Below are 24,723 nucleotides of genomic sequence, written 5' to 3' on the forward strand. Positions count from 1 at the left end.
TAAAAACTCATCTGACTAATACTTGGCTCTGTTCCTATACTAGTCCAGGCTAGTTTAACCCTCAATCACACCATTACCCTTTATGTGAAAGATCACTAACCATAAGGTTGTTTATATCTGATTCCCTGACACAAGATGTTTAAGGATTCAGTATATTCTCTTGTTTATATGTAATATGTTTGGCTTATCTCTATGTGTATATTTTATGTTCTTGTATATTTTGATATAGCTGTTTATTTTCTGTATTTAACCTAATTAAATTGTATATTGTGGATTACTTGTGATCTTTGTTGATTGTGTTCTTGTGAGCTTTTCTTCCCGGGCCTCCACTGTAAATGGACTTGTGTCCAGTTGGAATTTCCTGGTTAACAAATGTAAAATTAATAAATAAATAAGTAATAAAAATGCACATACAAGTTACCCATTCTTCAATCAAAGATATCATAGAAACATGCAGTTCTGTACTCACACAGTTTTCTTAATAATTAATTAAATATACATCTGCTTTTAGCCTGTGTCTTTGATGTCTGATTAAGTAATGTAACTAATTTAATATTTTTGATTAGCTAAGTAAGATGAAGTCCAGAGTAGTACCTAATGTACAGTTAGTGCACAAATACAGAAATTTATCACAATGGGAAAAGTCCTAGTTCTTGAACCTGAATCAATAAATAGATTGTTGACTGCACATCCATATGCCTTGTATCAGGGTCATCGAAAATTCACTGAAATATTAAAAATGGTTTTATGTAGCAATGTATGTAGGCATATATGTAACATATGTACACTATACATATATATATATATATATATATATATATATATATATATATATATATATAGTTAAACTGATAATGTCAACTAGAAAGTCATATTATCATTGGGGTTCTCACCATGCATAATACAAAATAGAGATGAAAAGAACTATACACATCAATAAAATTACACAGACTGTTAAGAGCTCTTCATTATACAGTAAACTAATCTGTTACTAATACATCATTGCGGTACATATTGCAGTTTAATACAAATGCAATATATACACATATTCTGGGAACTTGACCTATATAAGAAATGTTCTTAAGCAATCAACAAATGCATACAAAGTAATATAATTCTTAAGAAAAAAACTGGATAAGGCCAAACCAAAACCTGCATTGTTGCTATGGTGGCAGAGTTGCGTGCTAAGTCATCACAACTTATACATAACACTTTGTATACCACAATAAAAATGTGAGAAGGGGGAGAAGCTGAGAAGTAAATGTTCAACCACTTTAACAATATGGGTTAGTTGTAGGAAATTTTAAGAAATGTTGAGTGAAAAACAGTGAAGAATTCTACTGGTCATCAGAAAGCAGGAATGAGTTGAAGAGTAACAGAAGGAATCAATTGCAGGTCCCATAGCAAGTATCGACTATCCAGCTCAATATTTTAGTAATGTCACAAACAAAAAAGTCAATGTGAGATCTGTTAGTAAGAAAAATGAAAAGACAAAGATCACCAATTGCTGTAGTAAATCTGCCTCACTAAACAGATAGATAGCCAGGCGGACATATAGCAGATAAATAAACTAAAAAAATGCATAACCAGAAGCTTGTAAATTATTTGTTTCGCACCTACCTGCAGTGAACAACAACAGGTCCTGAATCAGGAGGAGTTGAGGCCTTCACACGTCTTATAAAGGCTAAGAGGCCTGTAGCATGGTAAGGAACTCCATGTTCTGGCCAAGATGTGAAATGGAACTGTTTAACCTCATGTCTAGCCGAATAACCCCTCTAGATAATAGCAAATACAAAATAAATAAAGTTAATTGAAACTTCCTAACAATACTTGTAAAATTTATGTATTCAAGTTTAGCATAAAGTCACTGTGTACAATGTACTATTATGCTACATACTCACTAACCTAAGTACTTTTTGCTTTTTGATGCTTTGGATTTTGCTGTTGGAAGGATAATATATAGACATTGCTGTCATCAGTTTGGTTGTGTATTTAATTTATCAGACATCCATCCATGCATAAATAAATCTATTCATCCATCCTTCTGATGTTTCTGTGATATTTCAGTATATAGTGCTTAGCTATAAGAAGCATCCATGTCTATATATGCATGCCAGTCTATTTGTTGTATGTCAGACACAAAAAACTTTTACACAAGGACTGCATTTCCACTTTTTTCTGAATTGATTTTATTGAAAATTTTAATAACAAAACAGTATATGACAAAAGAAATATTACAAAACAAATATACATAGCTGAAATAAAAATATGCAACTAAAATAACTATTTACAATGGTGTCTACTATATAACAAAGCTTGTTAAACAGAAAAAGAAATGTGATGAGTAGTTGTTAGTTAATTAATAAAGTCTGTTTATCCAGCGGTTGTTTCAATTTTAGCAATAAATTATATGAAGCGGTGATTCTAGATGCTCTTGTTTTGATTGTGATAAATTCAAGATGATAGACGTCAGTTGCCAAGTGTACAAATTCCTTCGTAGAAGGAGCAGTCTCATTCTTCCAGTTCTTGATGATGACTTTTTTGCCAAAGTTAAGATATTTCATAAAAGATGGTATTTTATTATTATGACACAAGTGGGAATAGGTGTATTAAATAAAATAAGAGATCTGGTTAACATAAATGTATCATTAAAAACAGACTGTAGAAGGGAATTCATATTATCCCAATATATTTTATGTTTTATAGTAAAACACGTGCTGCCAGTCAGCTTTAATATTTGGTTTACATCTCCAGCATCCTATGTCTTTATTATACATCAATTCAACTTTATGTAGTGTGACAAAGGTTCTATGTAAGAACTTCCAAAAGAATATCACCCACATTTGTGATGAAGTGGTTTGTTTTGAAGACTGGAGTATTAGTTTTTTATCATCTTCACTTGGGGAGTTATTATTAAAAAATCTAAAATAGTCCTAATAGGTTTCTCTGTAACATACTGTTGATTTCTTAAGTACCTTATATATTTTAGATAGAAGTCCCTTTCTAATTATATTCTGGCACATTAGAATATGAGTAAATCAATGAATGTGGGGAAAGACTTTCTAACTATCGGTTGCATTAGCTCAATCTTATATTCAACTAATTGTCTACAGTTTTGAATTTCTAGCTACACATGTATTTGTTTAACTTAATAATATGGTCAAAATTCTGTAGCTTCCCATTGTCTAGCAATTGATAACAGTATAACAAGTTTTTATTTTTCAGAGTAGTCATTGTTAAATTAAAAGTATTAATACTGTTTTGAGTATAGACAACTGGAAATACAAAGAAAATCCATGCTTTATATTTAGGGTTCTTAAAAATGAAGTGTTAAAAAAGGTTATTATCGTATTAATATAATAAGTGTTAAATGGATTGTTTTTGTTTTCTGTAAAATAATATTTTACTAACCAATGAAGTTTATTAGAAACTATTTTACTGAGATATGATTTTGTTAAATTATTGGATTCCCCCAAATATCTTCTTGATTATCTTTCCTTTTGGCATTAGAATTGTTATTTAACAAAGAAATTATTTTCTTAACAACAGAGGATAAGGAATACAATACTAAATCTGGAAGACCAACACCACCTGATATCCAATTTCCAATGTGGTGATTTAAATCCAATCTAGGCTTATTAGGGAACCACAGGAATCTCAAAAATAAAGAATTATTCATATATATATATATATATATATATATATATATATATATATATATAGATAGATAGATACATATAAATATATACACACACATTATATATATATATATATATATATATATATATATATATATAAATATATATATATATATATATATATATATATATATATATATATATACACACACATATATAATTTTTTGGGGGAGGGAGTGGGAGGGATAAAGACTGTATTATATATAGAATTTTAGGAAGGATAATCATTTTAATTAAGGAGAGTCTCTCTTCCATAGTGAAAAAAATAGTCCATTTGTTAAGTTTTTGTTTTATGGAATTTAAGTTATTATTATTATTATTATTATAATTAAGGGTTGTTATATCAGACAAGATTATCCATAAGTAAGTGATTTTACCACCTTTCGCAATGTAATGTATGAATGCAATTTCTTATCTATTTAATTCATATTACAATTAACATATAGTATTTTAATCTTATTCTCATTAAAACTGAATCCAGATTTCTTCTGGAATAGTTGTATTGCTTGGAATACTGTAATAAGAGAAGAACCACAATCTGTCAAGGTTAATAGGATGTCATCTGCAAATAATTGTGTTTTGGGGATTAACTTGTTATTCATTAGTATGCCTTTAAGGTTTTATTTGATTTTGTATTATTTGCAAAAGTTTCCATAACTAGAACAAAAAGCAATGGAGGCAAAGGATAGCCCTGTTTAGTATCTTTAGTGATTATGATTGATTAGGATGTATGTGAGCCTATCTTAATGTATGCAAAAGAGTTTTCATAGAGAAGTTTGTTTTATTGTAATTAATTGTTTGAAAAATTACATTCCTCCAGTACTAATAATAAATACTACCAATTAACTAAGTGAAATGCACTACTGATAGCTAGACTAACCAACGTTATCTATTTTTTGAATTATTTAGTATAATCAATTATTGATAGTATTCTCTTGATATTATCATAGGTGTTCCAGTTCATTATAATCCCAGTCTGATCACTGTTTATCAACACTGCAAAAATTTGTTTTATTCTAGAGGCATAGATTGCCATGAATATTTTATAATATGCATTTAGTAATGAAATTAGTCTATATGACAAACATTATGTTGAGTCCTTGTCAGGTTTTAAAATTGGGGATATTAGGGTGCATTTCCAGGTTGGTGGTACCTTTTTGAAGTCCTTTAACTATTGCAAATACCTCTAGTAAAATACTCAAGGCATCCCTAGTCATCATTTTGTATAGTTCAGGTATTATACCATCATTTCCATATGTCTTATTGGGTTTTAATTTATTAATTTGAATTTTGAGCCCAGATATTTCTATAGGCTTATATATAAACAACAAAGACCATCAGTGAGTCCCAGCTCTACCTTCCAATAAAATTTATTTCGTTGAACAGTTCCTTCTCTAGCACCTCGGCCAACAGCCTTTACAGAGTAAAACAGTAAAACTCATAAAACACTTGCAATATATACAAAAAAACAAGTAATCAATCAATCACACAATTAAACTATCAAATCACATAGCTTAAACATATTTAAAGTCATAGTCTTAAACAAGACATTGCCAGTTACATTCTCTGTTCATTCCATGTGGATGCAAAGTCCCAAATTTCATAATCAAAATGCATTCCTTTTGTCTTAACATATTTTTTTGCCTATCAACATCATTATAATATAATGGAACATGTTCCAGAACAGACACTTTTATATTCTCAATATTTCCATGGTGCACTGAGTTAAAATGTTCAGCAATAGGACTAGTAGTTTTATTATTTTTAACATCTCTAATATGTTCTTTTATCCTATCTGCTAGCATTCTTTTTGTTTCTCCAATATAATATTTGTTACAATCACAGAATATGACATACACAACACCTTTGCTCATACATGTATATTTGCCTTTTGTAACAAAAATTTTGCCATTTATTTTATTCACTTCATTTACAACATGTTTACATATAGCACATTTTCCACAAGGGAATGTTCCCAAATTCTTCACAACATTTAATTCATTAGTACAAGGCTTTTTATAAATGCTGTGTATCAGAAAGTCCTGTATATTTTTCCCCTTTCTATATGATGTCATTAATTTTATATTTTTCAGTGATGTTATATCTTTGTTAATAAAATTCCAATATTCCATAATGATTTTATTACCAATCATAGAGAAGTTAGTGTACTTTGTAACAAAAAACATTCTCTCCTGTTCAGTCCCATATTTATTGCTCCTTTGATAGTTATTTTGTCTAGTAGTGCCCTTACTCTGTTTAAAGGCTCTATGCAAGCTATTTTCTACATCATCTGGGTTATACCCTCTATTTTTAAATATCTCAGCCACTTTATAGGCCTCCCTAAAAGCCATATTAATATCAGAATTGAGTCTTTTTATTCTCAAAAATTCCCCATAGGGGATGGCTGACAACGTATGGGGGGGATGGCAACTATCTCCCCACATTTTCCAGCTTATTTCATCAAATTTTCTATGAATACTAGTATGTATGGGAAAGCCATTATTGCCCCTAAGCGAGATATCCAAGAAGTTAACCTGATTTCCCTTTTGTATGTCACTAAATTTTATACCAAATCTGTTATTATTTAATTCATCAATGAAATTATCTGATGTCTCCCAATCCCCATGACAAATGAAAATTAGGTCATCAATAAATCTAAAATACCTTAGAACATTATTTTGAAAGAAAGGCAACCTATAAAGATGTTCATTTTCAAATAGCCCCATAAACAGGTTAGCATAGGCTGGTGCAAACGCTGCCCCCATAGCAGTACCTGTAACTTGTCTATAAACAGTGCCATTAAATTCAAAAAAATTATTTTTCAAGCAAAATTCCACCAGTTCCAGGACATAATATGTTTTAGGACTATCATTCAAAAAGAATTTTATAGCTTCCAAGCCCAAAATATGGGAAATATTAGTGTAGAGACTCTCTACATCCACCGTAATAAAATACATATTTTCACCCCAATATATATCTTTTATTTTCCTTAGAAAATCATATGAATCTTGTATATAAGAAGGTAACAACAGAACTTTCTTTATCAATATTTCATGTAACATGATGCAAAGATTATAAGTAAAATATCCAAAAGCTGACACAATAGGCCGACCAGGTGGTCGGTTCAGATCTTTATGAATTTTAGGTAAGCAAAAGAATTTTGCAATTTTTCTGTTCTTTACATTTATTTTTCTATTTATGTCCATTTGACTTAGATAGTGTAATCTCACACCTTTCTGTAATAATTTTTCAAAATCCTTTTCTGCTTGACATAGCTGATTAATGTTAGTTTTACAATATACATTGTTGTTATCTAGATGTTGCATACACATACTATAATAATCATGAGAATTTAATATAACTAATTTTCCCCTTTGTCTGCTTGTTTAAAGACTATATTACAGTTTTTACTCAGTTGTTGCAACTTTTCCCATTCCAATTTTGTTAGATTATAAGTATGCTTTTTATTCATAAAGCCCTCTATTTCCTTTTCTAACATTGTATTCAGTAGAGATTCAAAACGTACTATATTAGAATTTTTACATGGAGGTAAAAAATAGTTATTATCTTTAAGCATATGTGTATTTAATAAGTCATAAGCATTGTTTTCATCTTCACTACCCGATGCACATGAATAAAAACTTTCTTCACTTTCTGTTTCACTATCTAATGAAAGTAAAACATCACAGTTAGTATCTAACTCTGTTGCTTTATTTAATCTAAAGAAGTGTTCCTTTAAATGCATTTTTCGGCATAGTTGGAACAATTCAGTTTTAACCTCATACTTTTTAGGGAAGCATGTGGGTACAAATTTTAAACCCTTCTCTAAAACAGACATTTCTATCTTGTCTAGTTTATAACTGGACAAGTTAACAACATAATTACTATGTAAGTTATGTCCATCTACCTTTCTTATGTTGTCCATCGCCCGAGTCTCTCTGGCGTTCTGGATTGTTCCAGCCCCTTTTCCTGGTATTGGTATAATGTCCATTTGATTCTGAGTAGGTTTTATGAAATGCTTCTGGATTTGCTGCAACTGGCAGTCTAGGAAAAGTTTCTCTGTCATCTTCTTCCCATGAAGACCCTCCACTTTCACCAGACAGGAAGTTCTTACTGGCATATTTTTCTGAAGCAGGATTTCCTTTTTGAAAAGAGACACTCTTTCTCCTGTTTCTTTGAAAGCTAGGAAATACAAACGCCCTCTTGTGGTCATAGTCTCTAATGTCTCTAGTTAATTTAGATTTTTTTCTTTCTACCAGATCTTTTTCATAACTATTTAATTTGGTGTTAATGCCTGAGAGGAAATTCTCTAATGTAGAATTTGATGTAATATTTACCAGTTGTTCACAAACTTGTTTAGTTTCAACTACAAGTTTGTCTTTTTCATATTGTCTCTTTCAATTAAAATTGACACCCATTCTAAACTGCACCGATGTGCAGCTGCTATCCATCGTTCATGAAATTTAACTTCTACTTCATTAGTAAGGTCAAATGGTGTTGATGGGTTCTTAATAGACCTTAACCCTCTAGGTGTTATATCCAGTTCAATATATCTTTCAAGACTGCCAATATTATAGAAAGTAGATGTTTCTTTAAAATCAATCTTTCAAGTTTAGAACACAAGTCCTGTACATCTGGATTATCTGAAATAATCTTCTTTTGCCTACCATAGCAAAAGGATTGGTAGTAGTTCTCTTCCTGGAATTTTCCCATTTCTTTATAATACCAAAGCCTGAGTCTCCTGTAGCTTCTGGTACTGCATTCTTTATCATTGATGTACCAGTGTCATTAGGCAAATTACTGGAACGGTTGCTATTTTCTCCATTCCGATTAAACATCTCCATACCAGTCTCTCTAAATATTCTAGGAAAGGAGCACATGGACTCACTTGTCATATTCAAACAACAGCAAACAAGATGTATATATATAAACAACAAAGACCATCAGTGAGTCCCAGCTCTACCTTCCAATAAAATTTATTTCGTTGAACAGTTCCTTCTCTAGCCTCGCCAACAGCCTTTACAGAGTAAAACAGTAAAACTCATAAAACACTTGCAATATATACAAAAAAACAAGTAATCAATCAATCACACAATTAAACTATCAAATCACATAGCTTAAACATATTTAAAGTCATAGTCTTAAACAAGACATTGCCAGTTACATTCTCTGTTCATTCCATGTGGATGCAAAGTCCCAAATTTCATAATCAAAATGCATTCCTTTTGTCTTAACATATTTTTTTGCCTATCAACATCATTATAATATAATGGAACATGTTCCAGAACAGACACTTTTATATTCTCAATATTTCCATGGTGCACTGAGTTAAAATGTTCAGCAATAGGACTAGTAGTTTTATTATTTTTAACATCTCTAATATGTTCTTTTATCCTATCTGCTAGCATTCTTTTGTTTCTCCAATATAATATTTGTTACAATCACAGAATATGACATACACAACACCTTTGCTCATACATGTATATTTGCCTTTTGTAACAAAAATTTTGCCATTTATTTTATTCACTTCATTTACAACATGTTTACATATAGCACATTTTCCACAAGGGAATGTTCCCAAATTCTTCACAACATTTAATTCATTAGTACAAGGCTTTTTATAAATGCTGTGTATCAGAAAGTCCTGTATATTTTTCCCCTTTCTATATGATGTCATTAATTTTATATTTTTCAGTGATGTTATATCTTTTTAATAAAATTCCAATATTCCATAATGATTTTATTACCAATCATAGAGAAGTTAGTGTACTTTGTAACAAAAAACATTCTCTCCTGTTCAGTCCCATATTTATTGCTCCTTTGATAGTTATTTTGTCTAGTAGTGCCCTTACTCTGTTTAAAGGCTCTATGCAAGCTATTTTCTACATCATCTGGGTTATACCCTCTATTTTTAAATATCTCAGCCACTTTATAGGCCTCCTAAAAGCCATATTAATATCAGAATTGAGTCTTTTTATTCTCAAAAATTCCCCATAGGGGATGGCTGACAACGTATGGGGGGGATGGCAACTATCTCCCCACATTTTCCAGCTTATTTCATCAAATTTTCTATGAATACTAGTATGTATGGGAAAGCCATTATTGCCCCTAAGCGAGATATCCAAGAAGTTAACCTGATTTCCCTTTTGTATGTCACTAAATTTTATACCAAATCTGTTATTATTTAATTCATCAATGAAATTATCTGATGTCTCCCAATCCCCATGACAAATGAAAATTAGGTCATCAATAAATCTAAAATACCTTAGAACATTATTTTGAAAGAAAGGCAACCTATAAAGATGTTCATTTTCAAATAGCCCCATAAACAGGTTAGCATAGGCTGGTGCTGGAGCATAGGCTATATTTCTATAGGCTTGTCAAATATTTTCAGTTGATCCTCTAACAGTCTATTTTCAGTATATTTTTGTAAATGTTTTAATTTGATCTTGTGTATATATTGTTGATTTGTGTTGATTAATATTATTAAAGTAAGATCTGAAACCATCCAGAATATCTTCTATTTCTCAAACCTTCTTTTTACTACTAGAGGAGTATTACTCTCTGATTTGGTTAGAGTTAACAATCAATTGTGAGATAGTAGCCAATTTATGCATACATTTAGGATTTATGGAATAATTAGCTATTTTAATATTTTGTAAATGTACCATAAGTTTATATTGTAAAATTTCTAAATATTTACATTTCTTTACAATGAGAGCTAGTCAATATGAAATATTATTATTAAGTCTGTCCAAATCTTCTTTTATTAAGTGTGTTTTCTCTAAACAGATAACTTGGGAATGAAATATTTTTAAAAATTTGTATAAACTACCCCTTTTACAAGCATTATTTAATCTATTGATATTAAATGATATGCATTTCAAACTGGTCATACTGCTGAAATATGAAAAGTAAATAAGTATTACATATAACAAAGAAAAATAAATTGGAGCACGTTGCTGGCTTCAGTAAAACAAATAATTGAAAAGCACAAATGAAGAAACAAGCTAGATGGAAAATCTTTAATAAATCTAAAAACAATAACCGAATTATATACATGAACACTTTTGCACCTATCGCTGTGCTTCATCAGATCCATAAAACATTTTAAAACAAAAGTATATATTAAAAAGTAATTAAACCATTAAACCAATCACCATTTTAAACCTCTTGATCTCAGAGCCAGTCTTACAAAGACATGCTCTTTCAGTCCCTTCCTTCTATGAGCTGCTAAAATAAAAATCCATTTAGTTTCCAGGCATTCTGCCTGATTTCTAACATCACCCCCTCTAGCTGTGGTATGGTATTTCTCAATAACCACAAATTTCAGCATATGAGTGGCACCCTCATTCATTATATGCTTGGCAAAAGCATTCCTCCTATCTCTTCTATTAGTGGCATATAGATGTTTTCTAATACAATCCCTTAAACATCTATTGGTCTTACCAACATAGTAACACTTGCATAGCTTACATACAGCTAAATATACTAAACATTTAGTGCCACATTCCAAATAAAGTTTAAATTCAAATAGTCTTCTACCAAGGGAGTGAACAAAACAGCCATCATTTTTGCCATACATACATACTTTACATGTTCTACATGGAAATGTCCCTACTCTCGTTTATACTACATTCTTATGTTCTCTACCAATGCTCAAAGGTTTATATCATAACATCTTTTTTAAAGATGGACCATTCTTAAATGTAAAATGATGGTCACTATTAAGCTTCTCTCTATACTTAGCATCAGACATCAGAACCAGCCAATGCTTCCTAATAATATCATAAATGGAATTTGCATTGTTCAAATAAGTCAAAGACATTCTAAGCTGATGCTCAAGTTCATTCTTATTAACCAAATAATCAGCACCTTCTACATTATAGTAAGGCCTTGCTCTAAAATACCAACAGTGGGTTAGCAATCCTTTTGTTCTGATGTAATCAAGTAGGTATAACTGGTAGGTTAGTAGTCTGTGCATTCTTTGAAACACTCCAGTACTACGCGGTAGTTGCCATCAGTGTTGTTATACAGGAAGACAATAATTGCAACATGAAACAGAAAATAACTAAAGAAATGCAAAAAAAAATGCATTTAAGAGAGAATATATATTTTATTTACAGCAGTGGGAAGTTTCATACTAAAATAGATTACTGGTTGTTCTAAAAGAATTTAACTGAAGTCAAAAGAAGAAAACTGGATGTAGTTTTATTGATAATGCAACATTATGGCTTGAAATTAGGTGATGATTCCAGAAATATTAAAGAAGTCAAAGGGTATAAAAAGTTAAGTGGTTTTATAACACAATCTAAAGACATATTGACAAGAATTAGATTTTTCTGGAGAGAACATCTCAGTATGAAATAATTTTATAAGTTATGCTTTGCATGGTGGGTGATGGAAAAAAACATAATAAGATATACTTGCAAGTAAAAAAGGCTCCAGTTGAGAGTGTCTGAATATTCAGTTGCAGTATACAATTTTAAATGAACTTTGCTTAACACAGAAAATATAGAGTTTTGGGGCAAAATAAACTGAATAAGAAAATCTGTAGCAAAATACTGGATATGTTTTTCAGTTAGAAATATATCTTACAGGATAAAAAGAAGGAACCCTGAATCAAAGCTAGCCTTCGACACAAAGGCTAAACACAAAGCTTTTTTCAGTTACATCAGGAACCTCTATGGCAAAGCTCATGTTTGTTCCAAATAAGTTCTTAATGATACCATTTACACTGAGCCTGTTGACTTACTCAACATGCTAGCAGATAGTTTCAGCATAAACTTCACCCCCTGTCCCCTCCCAAAGGCCCATTCATCATCCCCGATACTCATCCCACACCTCACATCTCTGTAAGTCAAGTGTTAAAGGCCCTATCCAAGGCAAAGACACAGCTTCCATGGGACCTGATAGTATCCCGGACTGTATTTTGCACCATCTCCAGCAAGAACTAGCCTCACTATTGAACACCCTATTCAACCATAGCCTAAGTACAGGCTTCATTCCAGCAGAGTGGAGAACTGCCAGTGTCATCCTTTTGCACAAAGGTGGTGCCACTATTGACTCTGGAAACTATCACCCCATTAGCTTGACAAGTCTGATCTGTAAGGCCATGGAGCATATTATTATGGACCTCATAAACAAAGAGATGGGCAATCTCCAAGCAATTGACCCCACCTAGTTCAGATTCGTCAAGGGCAGATCTTGCCTGTTGAACCTGGTTGACATTTTTGAGACTGTCACCAAGGCGATGGATGAGGGAAAATCAGTACATACAGTTTACCTTGACTTGCCCAAAGCCTTTGACGCAATCCCCCCACTCGGAAATCATTGAAAATCTGACACAACTTGACATAAATCCCTGTCTCATCAGGTGTGTGGCCAACTGGCTCACCAATAGGACCCACAAGGTCAAAATATATGCCTCCACCTCTGACTGCCGACCTGCCACTAGTGGTGTTCCTCAGCGATCTGTCCTGAGATCCCTACTGTTTGGCCTCTACTTCTCAAAGGTCCAGGCAAAGACAAAAGGCCTGTGGCTGACTACATTTGTGGATGACTGTACGTTGGGTGCTGTCATTGACTCCCCAGATGATGTTAACATACTACAAGAGGGTTTCACAGCAACAAATGAATGGTGCCAAAGTCATGGCCTTAAGTTCAACACAAAACAATGTATTATCATACCATTTGGCAAAAACACAGCCACTACTGATTAGCACATCAGTGGCAACCCCCTAAACACGCAACCAGTGGTGCCATACCTGGGTATACAGGTTTACAACAATCTCACATTTGACCACCATGTAGCAGCAGTGGTCAGAAAAGCCTTTTATTTGGTTCATCTCATAAGTAAAGGGGTTGTATTCAGACTAACGGATGTTATTACCTTTCTGTACTCCTCCTCACTCTTTAGGCCAATAATTGAGTGCAACTCCCCGTTTGGTTTCTATCTCTCCAAACACCTGCACCAACTGGAAAGGCCACAGAAATACCTCACAAAGTGAATACATGGCCTCCAACACCTGTCCTATGTGGACAGGCTCAAATCACTATCACTCTACTCAGTATCATACAGATTGCTCAGTGGTGATCTGTGTCTTGTGTACAAGGCAATTTCAGACCCTGCTTTACTAGAGATGCTCCATATATATAAGTTTAACTCCTCGCGCATTACCCGATCGAAAGGCCTAAATCTAATATGTGACATTAACAAAACCTGCTGGAGAGACAGGTTTGTCTCCCAGAGGCTGCCTGTCTCTGGAATAGACTCCCCATACACGTCAAACAAAATGCTTCAGGATTAATCCAAATTATCACTCTAGCTGGAAACTATTACACCTAACCATACTAATTAATGAAAATGTCTTGTTAGCCAAACTTCCACTGAATAATTATTCTAATAAGTTCTGGTACTTCTTATGTCATATTACCCAATGCAATATTGCGAAACCCACAAAATTAAATTCATTAAACCACTATTTTAATTTCTTTAAAAAAATTGTTAATGCTAATGCTGATATTAAGACTTGGTTTGAACTGTTAACCCCATTTAAAATTACAAGAAACTTTCCCAATAAAATACATCTCAATGTTCTAGATAGCTGGGAATCCAAGAACTTTATATGTTGGTATCAATGCATAAATGATGCTGAAGATTTAGACTCTCAGTTTCTTATAAAAGAGTATGATTTGCTTCCTCAAAACAGGTGAATTCTACAAAGTATCTTAACTTATTCTCAAGATTTATGCATAATATTTAAAAACGCATTTTATCAAGAAAAAACAAACATGATAACTCTCATTTGTGAAATTTTACATAATAGCCTCACTACAAATAACATTATTTTGAAATTATATAAAATTATAATTATTTATAAGACTAGTATAAATCAAAGTTATTGGAACTTTATATTCAATGGCTGCTCTTTTAATTTTTCTCATGACGAAATGCAAAAAATGATGTTATCCATCACGCATACTTCATGGCCTCATTACTGGAGTATTTTTGCTTGGCAATATCTCCATAGGGCATTTCTGACACCAAATAATATAGTTAAAATTGATAATAGCTCTAACGCATCCTGCTGGAGATATACAGAACATACCAAAGCTGACTGGGCACATATTTTTTTATGACTGTCCTAAATGAAAGGGTTAGTGGAACAGCACAGATGATTTTCTCAAAACATTATTCACTGATTCCTTTTTATTGTCCAAATCATTAGTTCTTTTCAATGTGAATGAAGCTTACTCTTTGAATAAGAATAATTCATATTTACTGTGGTCGTTCAGAGTAATGGTGAGTGTGGAAGAGAGGTGAAGAAGAGAGTACAGGCAGGATGGAGTGTGTGGAGAAGAGTGTCAGGAGTGATTTGTGACAGACGAGTACCAATAAGAGTGAAAGGGAAGGTCCACAAGAGGGTAGTGAGACCAGCTATGTTATATGGGTTGGAGACAGTGGCATTGGCAAAAAGGCAGGAGTCAGAGCTTGATGTGGCAGAGTTGAAGATGTTATGATTTGCACTGGGTGTGATGAGGATGGACAGGATTAGGAATAAGTATATTAGAGGGTCAGCTCAGGTTGGAAGGTTTGGAGACAAAGCCAGAGAGGCAAGATTACGTTGGATTGGACATGTGCTGAGGAGGGATGCAGAGTATATTGGAAAATAGATGCTAAGGATGAAGCTGCCAGGTAACAGGAAAAGAGGAAGGCCTAAGATAAGGTTTATGGATGTGGTGAAAGAGGACATACAGGTGACTGGTGTGACAGAGCAAGGTGCAGAGGACAGGAAGAAATGGAAACAGATGATCCACTGTGGTGACCCCTAACGGGAGCAGCCGAAAAAAAAAGAAGATATTTACTGTGGTCAATAGTTGCTGTTGCTAGGAAATGCATTACCAGAAGATAGAAAACTAGCTGCCCACCTACTGTTGAGGATTTATTGTCTTCAGCAAAATACCTGACAATCAAAGAAACTAAGACTAAAGAACTTAGAATTTATCTAAAGACATTTGTTAATAATCCTTGGGCAAAAGTTTTAGCACTTATTGAGACTTTGCAAATGGACCATAACTCTTTCTGAATTGATATTTATACTAAAGAACTTGTGTATCTTAACTGTGATATGCAGTTTTGTTTCACACCTATGTACATATTGTAAATAGTTTTTCCTTTGTTAATATTTTGTCTTAATAATGACATCCTTCTAAGTTGGGAACTGCTGATTGAGAGCCCAGTGTCTGTTATTCTTAAAGTGTATTAGTTCTGATTTAAGCACTTGGGCTTCAGCCCAGTTATTTTACATTAAGAAGGTTCGTGGTCTGCACTCTTGTGGGAGAAGAGGCTGGACTCTGCCCTTCTGAGCTGGGAATTTCTGGTTAAAGGTTTATAGTGCCTGAATATTTGAACTGTATCTTACTGAAATTGGTAGACCTTGTTTGCTGTAGCATAGACTAGATCCAGGCCTGCTGAATCTAGCTTTGTTTATATGCTTGTCGTTTGTTTGCTTGTTATTTCCCTGGAATGCTAATTCCACCTAATACGTGACTTCTCAGCACTTCTGTGGATCACTAGTGAAATCTGCATTGCTTACTGTACTTATTTACTTGTTTCACTTGAAAGAAAGTTGCTGTTTGTCATTTTTGCATTTAAGTTACCTGTAACACATTGCACTTAAGTTACCTGGCACTTGCTCACTAAACCAATTATATAAGTCAGCACTAAAAATTAAAAGCACTACACCCTCACTCTCCACTGGCCCTTGTTTTCAATTATTAAGGAATTCCCAATATTATTCTAGCATGTCTAAACGTCAGTTGTCAATCTCCTCTCTGGTCCAACTGGTGAATCTGGGAATCTTGAGGCAATGTTACAACTGCCTCATGTACACAGACAACCCTCTCCTCCTCCCAACAAATTCCAACACATGTGAGAGATGCAACCATATAGCCAAACTGGAGGCTAAGCTCTCTCAACTCAGTACTGGCATAACCAGTCAGGAAGAGAAGGAAACCACACTCACTACAATTCCAGTCTCACATAGACCTACCACGACAGCAAACCAAACACATGATAACACAAAAACATACTCGGAGGCTCTAAATAAAGATCTGCCTAAGCAGCAGAGACCTCCAAAGCAGACACCCAAGCAACCGCTACCCCAAAACAAAACACGTGCAACACATATCTCACAAAGCCAGTGTTCATAGGTTCATAGGTTCATACTAGGCTATCTGCCCAAGGGCATTTATAAGCCTAGCCCATAGTTATTTGGCTTTCGCCACCCCTTTAGTTTGAATAAAACTATGCCTATTATTTTGCTGTGCCTCTGTCAAGCAGTGACACTGAAGTAATCCCTGGGGTATATCTGCGATCCCCCATCCATTGGTCAAGATTCCTCTTGAACAAGGCCAGCGAGGTGCTCTGCCTCACATGTACCGGGATTTTGTTCCACAGCATAGGGAGTCTCTGGGTGATGAATCTGTCCCTCCAGCATGTTCTATTAATAACCGTGTCAAGGTTTAAGTCTCCCGCCCTTGTGGTTCTGAGGGATCTAGATTTTTTGAGGTGCAGCATATTCATTAAATCAGGGTTTGACATGGCCTTATATGTCAGGCACAGGTCACCTCTGAGCAAGCGGTATGAGACTGAATAGAGCTGGAGTTCTTTCAGTCGGGCAGCATAAGACATATTTTTGAGACCCTTTATCCTTTTGGTGAGGAACTTTTGGGGCCTTTCCAGCTGCTGCATGTGTCTGGTCAGATACTTTCCGAATGGGGCATTGTACTCAATCATAGGTCTAATGAGTGATGAGTACAGGGGGGCGATGACCTCCCTTGATCTAGATGTGAATCCCTTCATGATCAGGTGGGCAATGTAGAAGGTTTTCCTAACTACTTTAGCAACATGAGTGTCAAACGAAAGGCTACTGTCAACCTGTGTCCCCAGATCCCTGATGACTTCTTCTGTGCTCAGTGGATTGCCACCTATATGGTAGCTAGGGGTAACCTTGTTTTTCCCAAAGGGTATGACTATGCATTTCTTGGCATTTAACTTTAGGCCATGGCTCTGGCACCAGTTATCCATTTCTGTGAGGCCCTTCTGAAGGATATCTGTGTCAGATGTGTTTTCGACTATGGCGCCCAGTTTGCAGTCATCTGCAAACTTTGTCAGCCATAACCCTCCTGTGTTTGCTTGTACTTCAGAAAAGTAGATGCCGAACAAGAGTGGACCCAGGACTGAGCCCTGTGGGACACCACTTGTGACAGGCTTTGAGTCTGACATGGCTCCAGCAACTCTGACCCTGTGGGTTCTGTCACTTAGCCAGTTTGCAACCCATCTTGTGATGTATGGGTTTACATTCAAGCTGATGAGTTTTTGATGATACCTGAGTGGGGTATTGTGTCGAAGGCCTTTGCCAGGTCAAGGTAGGCTGTATGGACTGCCTTTCCCTCATCAATGGCCTTGGTGACTGTCTCGAAAAAGTCAACCAAGTTTAAAAGGCATGATCTGCCTTTGACAAAGCCAAACTGGGTTGGATCCAAAGTCTGCAAGTTCCCTATGTCTTTATTTATGAGTTCCATTATGATCCTCTCCATGGCTTTGCAGATAAGGCTTGTCAAGCTAATGGGATGGTAATTTCCAGGGTCGGTGGAGGCACCGCCCTTGTGAAGTGGGACCACAGTCGCCGTGCGCCACTCCTTGGGTACGTATCCTGAGGTGAGGCTAAGATTAAACAGCTGTCCTAACTGCGGGTTTAATTCCTCATTGAGTTCATGGAGCACACAGCCGGGGACACCATCCGGTCCCATGGATGCTGTGTTTTTTGCTTTGGAGAGAGCAGTTCTCACCTGGGCGTTGGAGATGTGTGGGGGGCTACAATCCTCTGGTATAGATATCTCTCCTTTTGGGGGGGGGGAGAAGTTTGCACTGAACCTGTCAGCCAGTATGTTGGCAATGTGTGTAGGTTCAGTAATCTTCACATCATTTTGAACTAATTCTGAGCATATCTGGGAGTTTCCTCCTAGATTTCTAACATAGCTAAAGAAGGCCTTATGATTGTCTTTTGAATCCTTGGCGATTTTTCTCTCAAAATTTGCCTTGGATGATTTTATGAGAGCTCTTAGTCTTTTACTTATAATGATCAAAGGTGTCTTACCTTTCAAGGATTTTGCTCTATCTTGTAGTAGCTTCCTCCTTTGTTGTAGAGCTTGTTTATGGCTGGGGTCCACCAGACTGGACGCTTGCCTTTGGTACAAAGAGTCTTAGTTTTGTTTGGGATTGCCTGATCCATGCAGTCCTGTAAGTGCTGGTAGAAGGCATTTGTAAGTGATTCAGTGGTTTGAGTAATGTTTACCACTGGCTCAGGGGCCTTAAAGGAGACCACACTAGTTTTTAGAAGTGTGAAGTCGGCTTTTGAGAAGTTTTTCACTGTGGTCTTTTTATTTCAGGTGGGGCGGGATGAGGACCTCCAGCGAGATTAGTTTATGATCTGATCTCACCAGTGAGGGGTATACTTCGGTGTTGAACATTGTGATCCCATGTTCGTGATGATGAGATCAAGTATGTTTTCTCCTCTTGGGGATGGTGACTAGTTGTTCCATGGCATTTGAGTTTATGAACTCCAGGAACCTTTGGGCTAGAGTGTTTGGGCTTGAGTAGTGTTCCCAGTCTATATTAGGGTAGTTGAAGTCACCTAGTATGATGGTGTTTGGAGATACATTTATCCCTTCCATTGTTTTCAGGAAGGCCATGTGAGGTTCCTGAGTTTGAGAGGGTGGCCTGTAACATGCTACAAATTGCAGAGCAGTCTTGCCTATGGTTAATTGCACCTGGATGGTCTCCGATGCATCGTGCGTTGCCGCCAACCTTGAGGTGTGGGTGTCCTTTATGAATATGGACACCCCCCCTCCTTTCTTGGTGTTGTCCGGATTTTGGGGCCGGAACGCATGATATGAGGTGAAACCTGCTAGTGCTGGGGTGCTCTCAGGAGCCTTGAACCAGGTTTCTGTCACAGCACAGACATCGATATTCTCCATACTGAGAAGGGCCTCGAGTGCGTGCATCTTGAGATTGAGACTTCTGGCATTGAGCAGCATTACCCTTAGTTTTTTTCTTTTTTGTGTTCTAGGGTGGTAGGTTTAGAATTTGAGCCTTGCCTAAAAAAGGCACTATGGGGGTGGCAAGAGCCTTTGCCAATATCCGGAAGCCTAGGGGTGACAGGTGCAAGCAGTCCCTTGCGAAGCAGCGTGGCTTGTCCAGCATGTCATCCCAGGCAGACAGACATTGGATCCCCTTTGAATGACACCAGAATTTAAGCCAATTATTAAAGCTGATCATCTTATCACTGTATTGTGGCATCATTCTAGGTGAAGGTAGGATACTGCTCAAGGTCAGGGTCATACCTGCCTGGGCTACATAATCAGAGAGCTCCTCAATGTCTCTTTTCATGTAGTCCAAGGAGGTACATCTCAGGTCGTTGACACCAGCGTGGACAATGACTGAGTCGTACTTGTACCTGCTGTTGAGGGACCTGAGTGCTTGTGTTATGTGGCGGATTCTAGCGCCCGACAGGCAGCTTACTGTGACCTTCTCCTTACTCAGTCTGGTGAGCGGGACGTCAGTGTGTCTGACTATGGAGTCACCTATAACAAGTATGTTTGGTGTTGTATTTGGCCTTAAGGGCAGTGACTGCTTTGCACACTGATTTTGTTGTTTATGTGTTGTTTGTGTGGTGTATTGAGTTTGCAGTTGCGTGGGTGTCTGCTTTGGAGGCCTCTGCTGTTTAGGTAAATTTTTACTCAGAGCCTCCGAGTATGTCTTTGTGTGTTTATGTGTTTGATTCAGTGGTGTGGTTGAGTTATGTGAGACTGGTATTGTGGTGTGTGTAGTTGCCTTCTTCTCCTGCCTGGTCTTGCCAGTCCTGAGTTGAGAGAGCTCAGCCTCCAGTCTGACTAAATAGCTGCATCTCTCACAAGTGTTAGTGTTACATGGGAGGAGGAGATGGTTGTCCGTGTACATGAGGCAATTGTAACATTGTCTCAGAATTCCCAGATTCACCAAATGGGCAGGAGAGGACGCCAGCATCTGACCCTTCGACATGCTAGAAAGAATTATGAGTTGGTATGAGACAGAAAAGTAGTGGGCTTAGCAGGGAAGTGGGCACTCCTGGGGGGTTTTGCTAGTGAGAGATGTGTATAATATAGGAGTGCTTGACCTGCAAAGAGAATGCTTATAAGACAAGGGATATGCTTATAAGACAAGTGCTGAGCTTTTTGAGAAGAAAAAGCTATTTGGAACAAGTGCTGCACTTTTTAGTGTAGGTGTAAACTGTTTAGGTTCCTAACAGAGCAGTTCTAAGGGAAAATTGAAGAACAGACTTTCTGGAGCCAGAAAGAGTTTAACCTTGTTTAACCGGCGCTGCCCGATGCTGCTCTAGTGGCAACTCCGCGCTAAATCACGCTAAAGCACGTTAAAGCGTGCTTGATAGCAGGGGCTGGAAAGAAGCAGGAATAGACCCAAAAGGGAAAATAAAACTACAGTTTCAAGTCAGTAACCACCTCTACGGGGGGCAGGGAAGCTGCTCAATGTTAGTCACTGCCACTGATGAATAGAGAGACCCTCCTTCAGCCCAAGCAAAAATGGCCTCACAGAAACTTTCAAACAGTTCAGGAACAGCAAGCCTGTAACTGAACTTTTTTAACTCTCAGAAAAGTGGGAAAAAGCAAGATTTTTTTTTTTTGTTTTTTACAGAGATAGCAGAGGTTCACAAGTAATATCAAGTTATAACAGTGCAGTAAATGACCCCACACAAGAGTGCTAGGTCAAGGACAGAAAATATGCAAGTTTTAAGAAAAAACGATTTAAAATTAAGTGCAAACAGGAAATTCAGCAAACAGCTTTTGGTTGTGCTCTAAATACAGCTACTAATACAGAAATCAAGTTTAACAAGCCAGAAAATGCTCAAGCTAGGCAGCTATGCAGAAAAACTTAGCAAATAAACAGAGAAAAAATACTTAAAATCTCAAAAGTGGCTCCCTTCTTCTCTCAGCGTTTTTCCTCTTGGAGGGTGCTTCACCAACAGCCAACAAGCCTGAAAAGACGCTCAAACCATGAGGCAACTAGGTTTTAAGAGAGGAAGATGAAGGAGTTATGGAAATGACGCCTAGTGGCCAATAAAACTACAGTTTCAAGTCAGTAACCACCTCTACGGGGGCAGGGAAGCTGCTCAATGTTAGTCACTGCCACTGATGAACAGAGAGACCCTCCTTCAGCCCAGGCAAACATGGCCTCACAGAAACTTTCAAACAGTTCAGGAACAGCAAGCCTGTAACTGAACTTTTTTAACTCTCAGAAAAGTGGGAAAAAAGCAAGATTTTTTTATTTTTTTGTTTTTTACAGAGATAGCAGAGGTTCACAAGTAATATCAAGTTATAACAGTGCAGTAAATGACCCCACACAAGAGTGCTAGGGCAAGGACAGAAAATATGCAAGTTTTAAGAAAAACAATTTAAAATTAAGTGCAAACAGGAAATTCAGCAAACAGCTTTTGGTTGTGCTCTAAATACAGCTACTAATACAGAAATCAAGTTTAACAAGCCAGAAAATGCTCAAGCTAGGCAGCTATGCAGAAAAACTTAGCAAATAAATAGAGAAAAAATACTTAAAATCTCAAAAGTGGCTCCCTTCTTCTCTCAGCGTTTTTTCCTCTTGGAGGGTGCTTCACCAACAGCCAACAAGCCTGAAAAGATGCTCAAACCACGAGGCAACTAGGTTTTAAGAGAGGAAGATGAAGGAGTTATGGAAATGACCCCTAGTGGCCAATAAAACTACAGTTTCAAGTCAGTAACCACCTCTACGGGGGCAGGGAAGCTGCTCAATGTTAGTCACAGCCACTGATGAACACAGAGACCCTCCTTCAGCCCAAGCAAAATGGCCTCACAGAAACTTTCAAACAGTTCAGGAACAGCAAGCCTGTAACTGAACTTTTTTAACTCTCAGAAAAGTGGGGAAAAAGCAAGATTTTTTTGTTTGTTTGTTTTTTACAGAGATAGCAGAGGTTCACAAGTAATATCAAGTTATAACAGTGCAGTAAATGACCCCACACAAGAGTGCTAGGTCAAGGACAGAAAATATGCAAGTTTTAAGAAAAAAACGATTTAAAATTAAGTGCAAACAGGAAATTCAGCAAACAGCTTTTGGTTGTGCTCTAAATACAGCTACTAATACAGAAATCAAGTTTAACAAGCCAGAAAATGCTCAAGCTAGGCAGCTATGCAGAAAAACTTAGCAAATAAACAGAGAAAAAATACTTAAAATCTCAAAAGTGGCTCCCTTCTTCTCTCAGCGTTTTTTCCTCTTGGAGGGTGCTTCAACAACAGCGAACAAGCCTGAAAAGATGCTCAAGCCATGAGGCAACTAGGTTTTAAGAGAGGAAGATGAAGGAGTTATGGAAATGACCCCTAGTGGCCAATAAAACTACAGTTTCAAGTCAGTAACCACCTCTACGGGGGCAGGGAAGCTGCTCAATGTTAGTCACTGCCACTGATGAACAGAGAGACCCTCCTTCAGCCCAAGCAAAAATGGCCTCACAGAAACTTTCAAACAGTTCAGGAACAGCAAGCCTGTAACTGAACTTTTTTAACTCTCAGAAAAGTGGGAAAAAAGCAAGATTTTTTTTTTTGTTTGTTTTTACAGAGATAGCAGAGGTTCACAAGTAATATCAAGTTATAACAGTGCAGTAAATGACCCCACACAAGAGTGCTAGGTCAAGGACAGAAAATATGCAAGTTTTAAGAAAAAAACGATTTAAAATTAAGTGCAAACAGGAAATTCAGCAAACAGCTTTTGGTTGTGCTCTAAATACAGCTACTAATACAGAAATCAAGTTTAACAAGCCAGAAAATGCTCAAGCTAGGCAACTATGCAGAAAAACTTAACAAATAAACAGAGAAAAAATACTTAAAATCTCAAAAGTGGCTCCCTTCTTCTCTCAGCGTTTTTTCCTCTTGGAGGGTGCTTCACAGTCACAGCCCTTAAGAGTGTGCCAAACAGTCACAGCCCTTAAGACTAAACAACACACCTGATACACTTGTAATAGGTGACTCGATCGTCAGGCACACTGATGTCCCACTCACCAGGCTGAACAAGGAGAGGGTCATGGTGAGCAGCCTGTCGGGCGCTAGGATCCGCCACATAACACAAGCACTCAGGTCACTCCAAGGCAAGTACAAATATGACTCAGTCATTGTCCATACTGGTGTGAAAGACCTGAGATGTACCTCCCTGGAATACATGAAAAGAGACATAAAGGAGCTCTCTGAGCATGTAGCCCAGGCCGGTATGACCCTGACCTTGAGTAGCATCTTACCCTCACCAAGAATGATGCCACAATATGAAGACAAGATGATCAATTTCAACAACTGGCTTAAGTACTGGTGTCATTCAAAGGGGATCCAATGCCTGTCAGCTTGGGATGATATGCTCAACAAGCCACGATGCTTTGCTAGGGACGGCTTGCACCTCTCACCCCTGGGCTTTCGGATATTGGCAAAGGCTCTTGCTACCCCTATAGTGCCTTTTTTAGGCAAGGCTCAAAAGACAAACCCACCTCTATAGGTATCACAAGGGATAAGAAACTAAGAGTAATGCTACTCAATGCCAGAAGTCTAAACCTCAAGATGCACGCGCTTGAAACTCTCCTTAGCATGGAGAACATCGATATCTGTGCAGTAACAGAACCAGGTTATACCTCATACCATGCTTTTCGGCCCCAAAACTTGGACCGAACCACAAAAGGAGGGGGAGTATCGATATTCATCAAAGATACCCACACCTCCAGGTTGGTGGCAAAGCACGAAACATCAGACACTATCCATGTGCAACTAACAGTGGGTAAAACTGCCTTCCAGTTTATAGCCTGCTACAGACCACCCTCCCAAACCCAGGAACCCCACTCGGCCTTCCTGGGAACACTGGAAAATATGAAGGTCTCTCCAAACACCATTATATTAGGCGACT

At 36.6% G+C, this 24,723-nt stretch overlaps 1 protein-coding gene across 1 annotated transcript in view; it reads right to left on the bottom strand.

Annotated features, from left to right (window-relative positions):
- The window catches only part of PTPRU (protein tyrosine phosphatase receptor type U), a 4,710,560-nt gene that overhangs the window by 683,006 nt on the left and 4,002,831 nt on the right, over window positions 1–24,723 (bottom strand). Inside the window, exon 24 of the mRNA XM_044089740.1 lies at window positions 1,621–1,775. Coding sequence (XP_043945675.1) covers window positions 1,621–1,775 — 155 coding nt within the window. The remainder of the gene's footprint in view (window positions 1–1,620; window positions 1,776–24,723) is intronic.

This window comes from Protopterus annectens, chromosome 1.part1 (genome assembly GCF_019279795.1).
Source record: "Protopterus annectens isolate FY-2018-M chromosome 1.part1, PAN1.0, whole genome shotgun sequence".
NCBI lineage: Eukaryota > Metazoa > Chordata > Ceratodontiformes > Protopteridae > Protopterus > Protopterus annectens.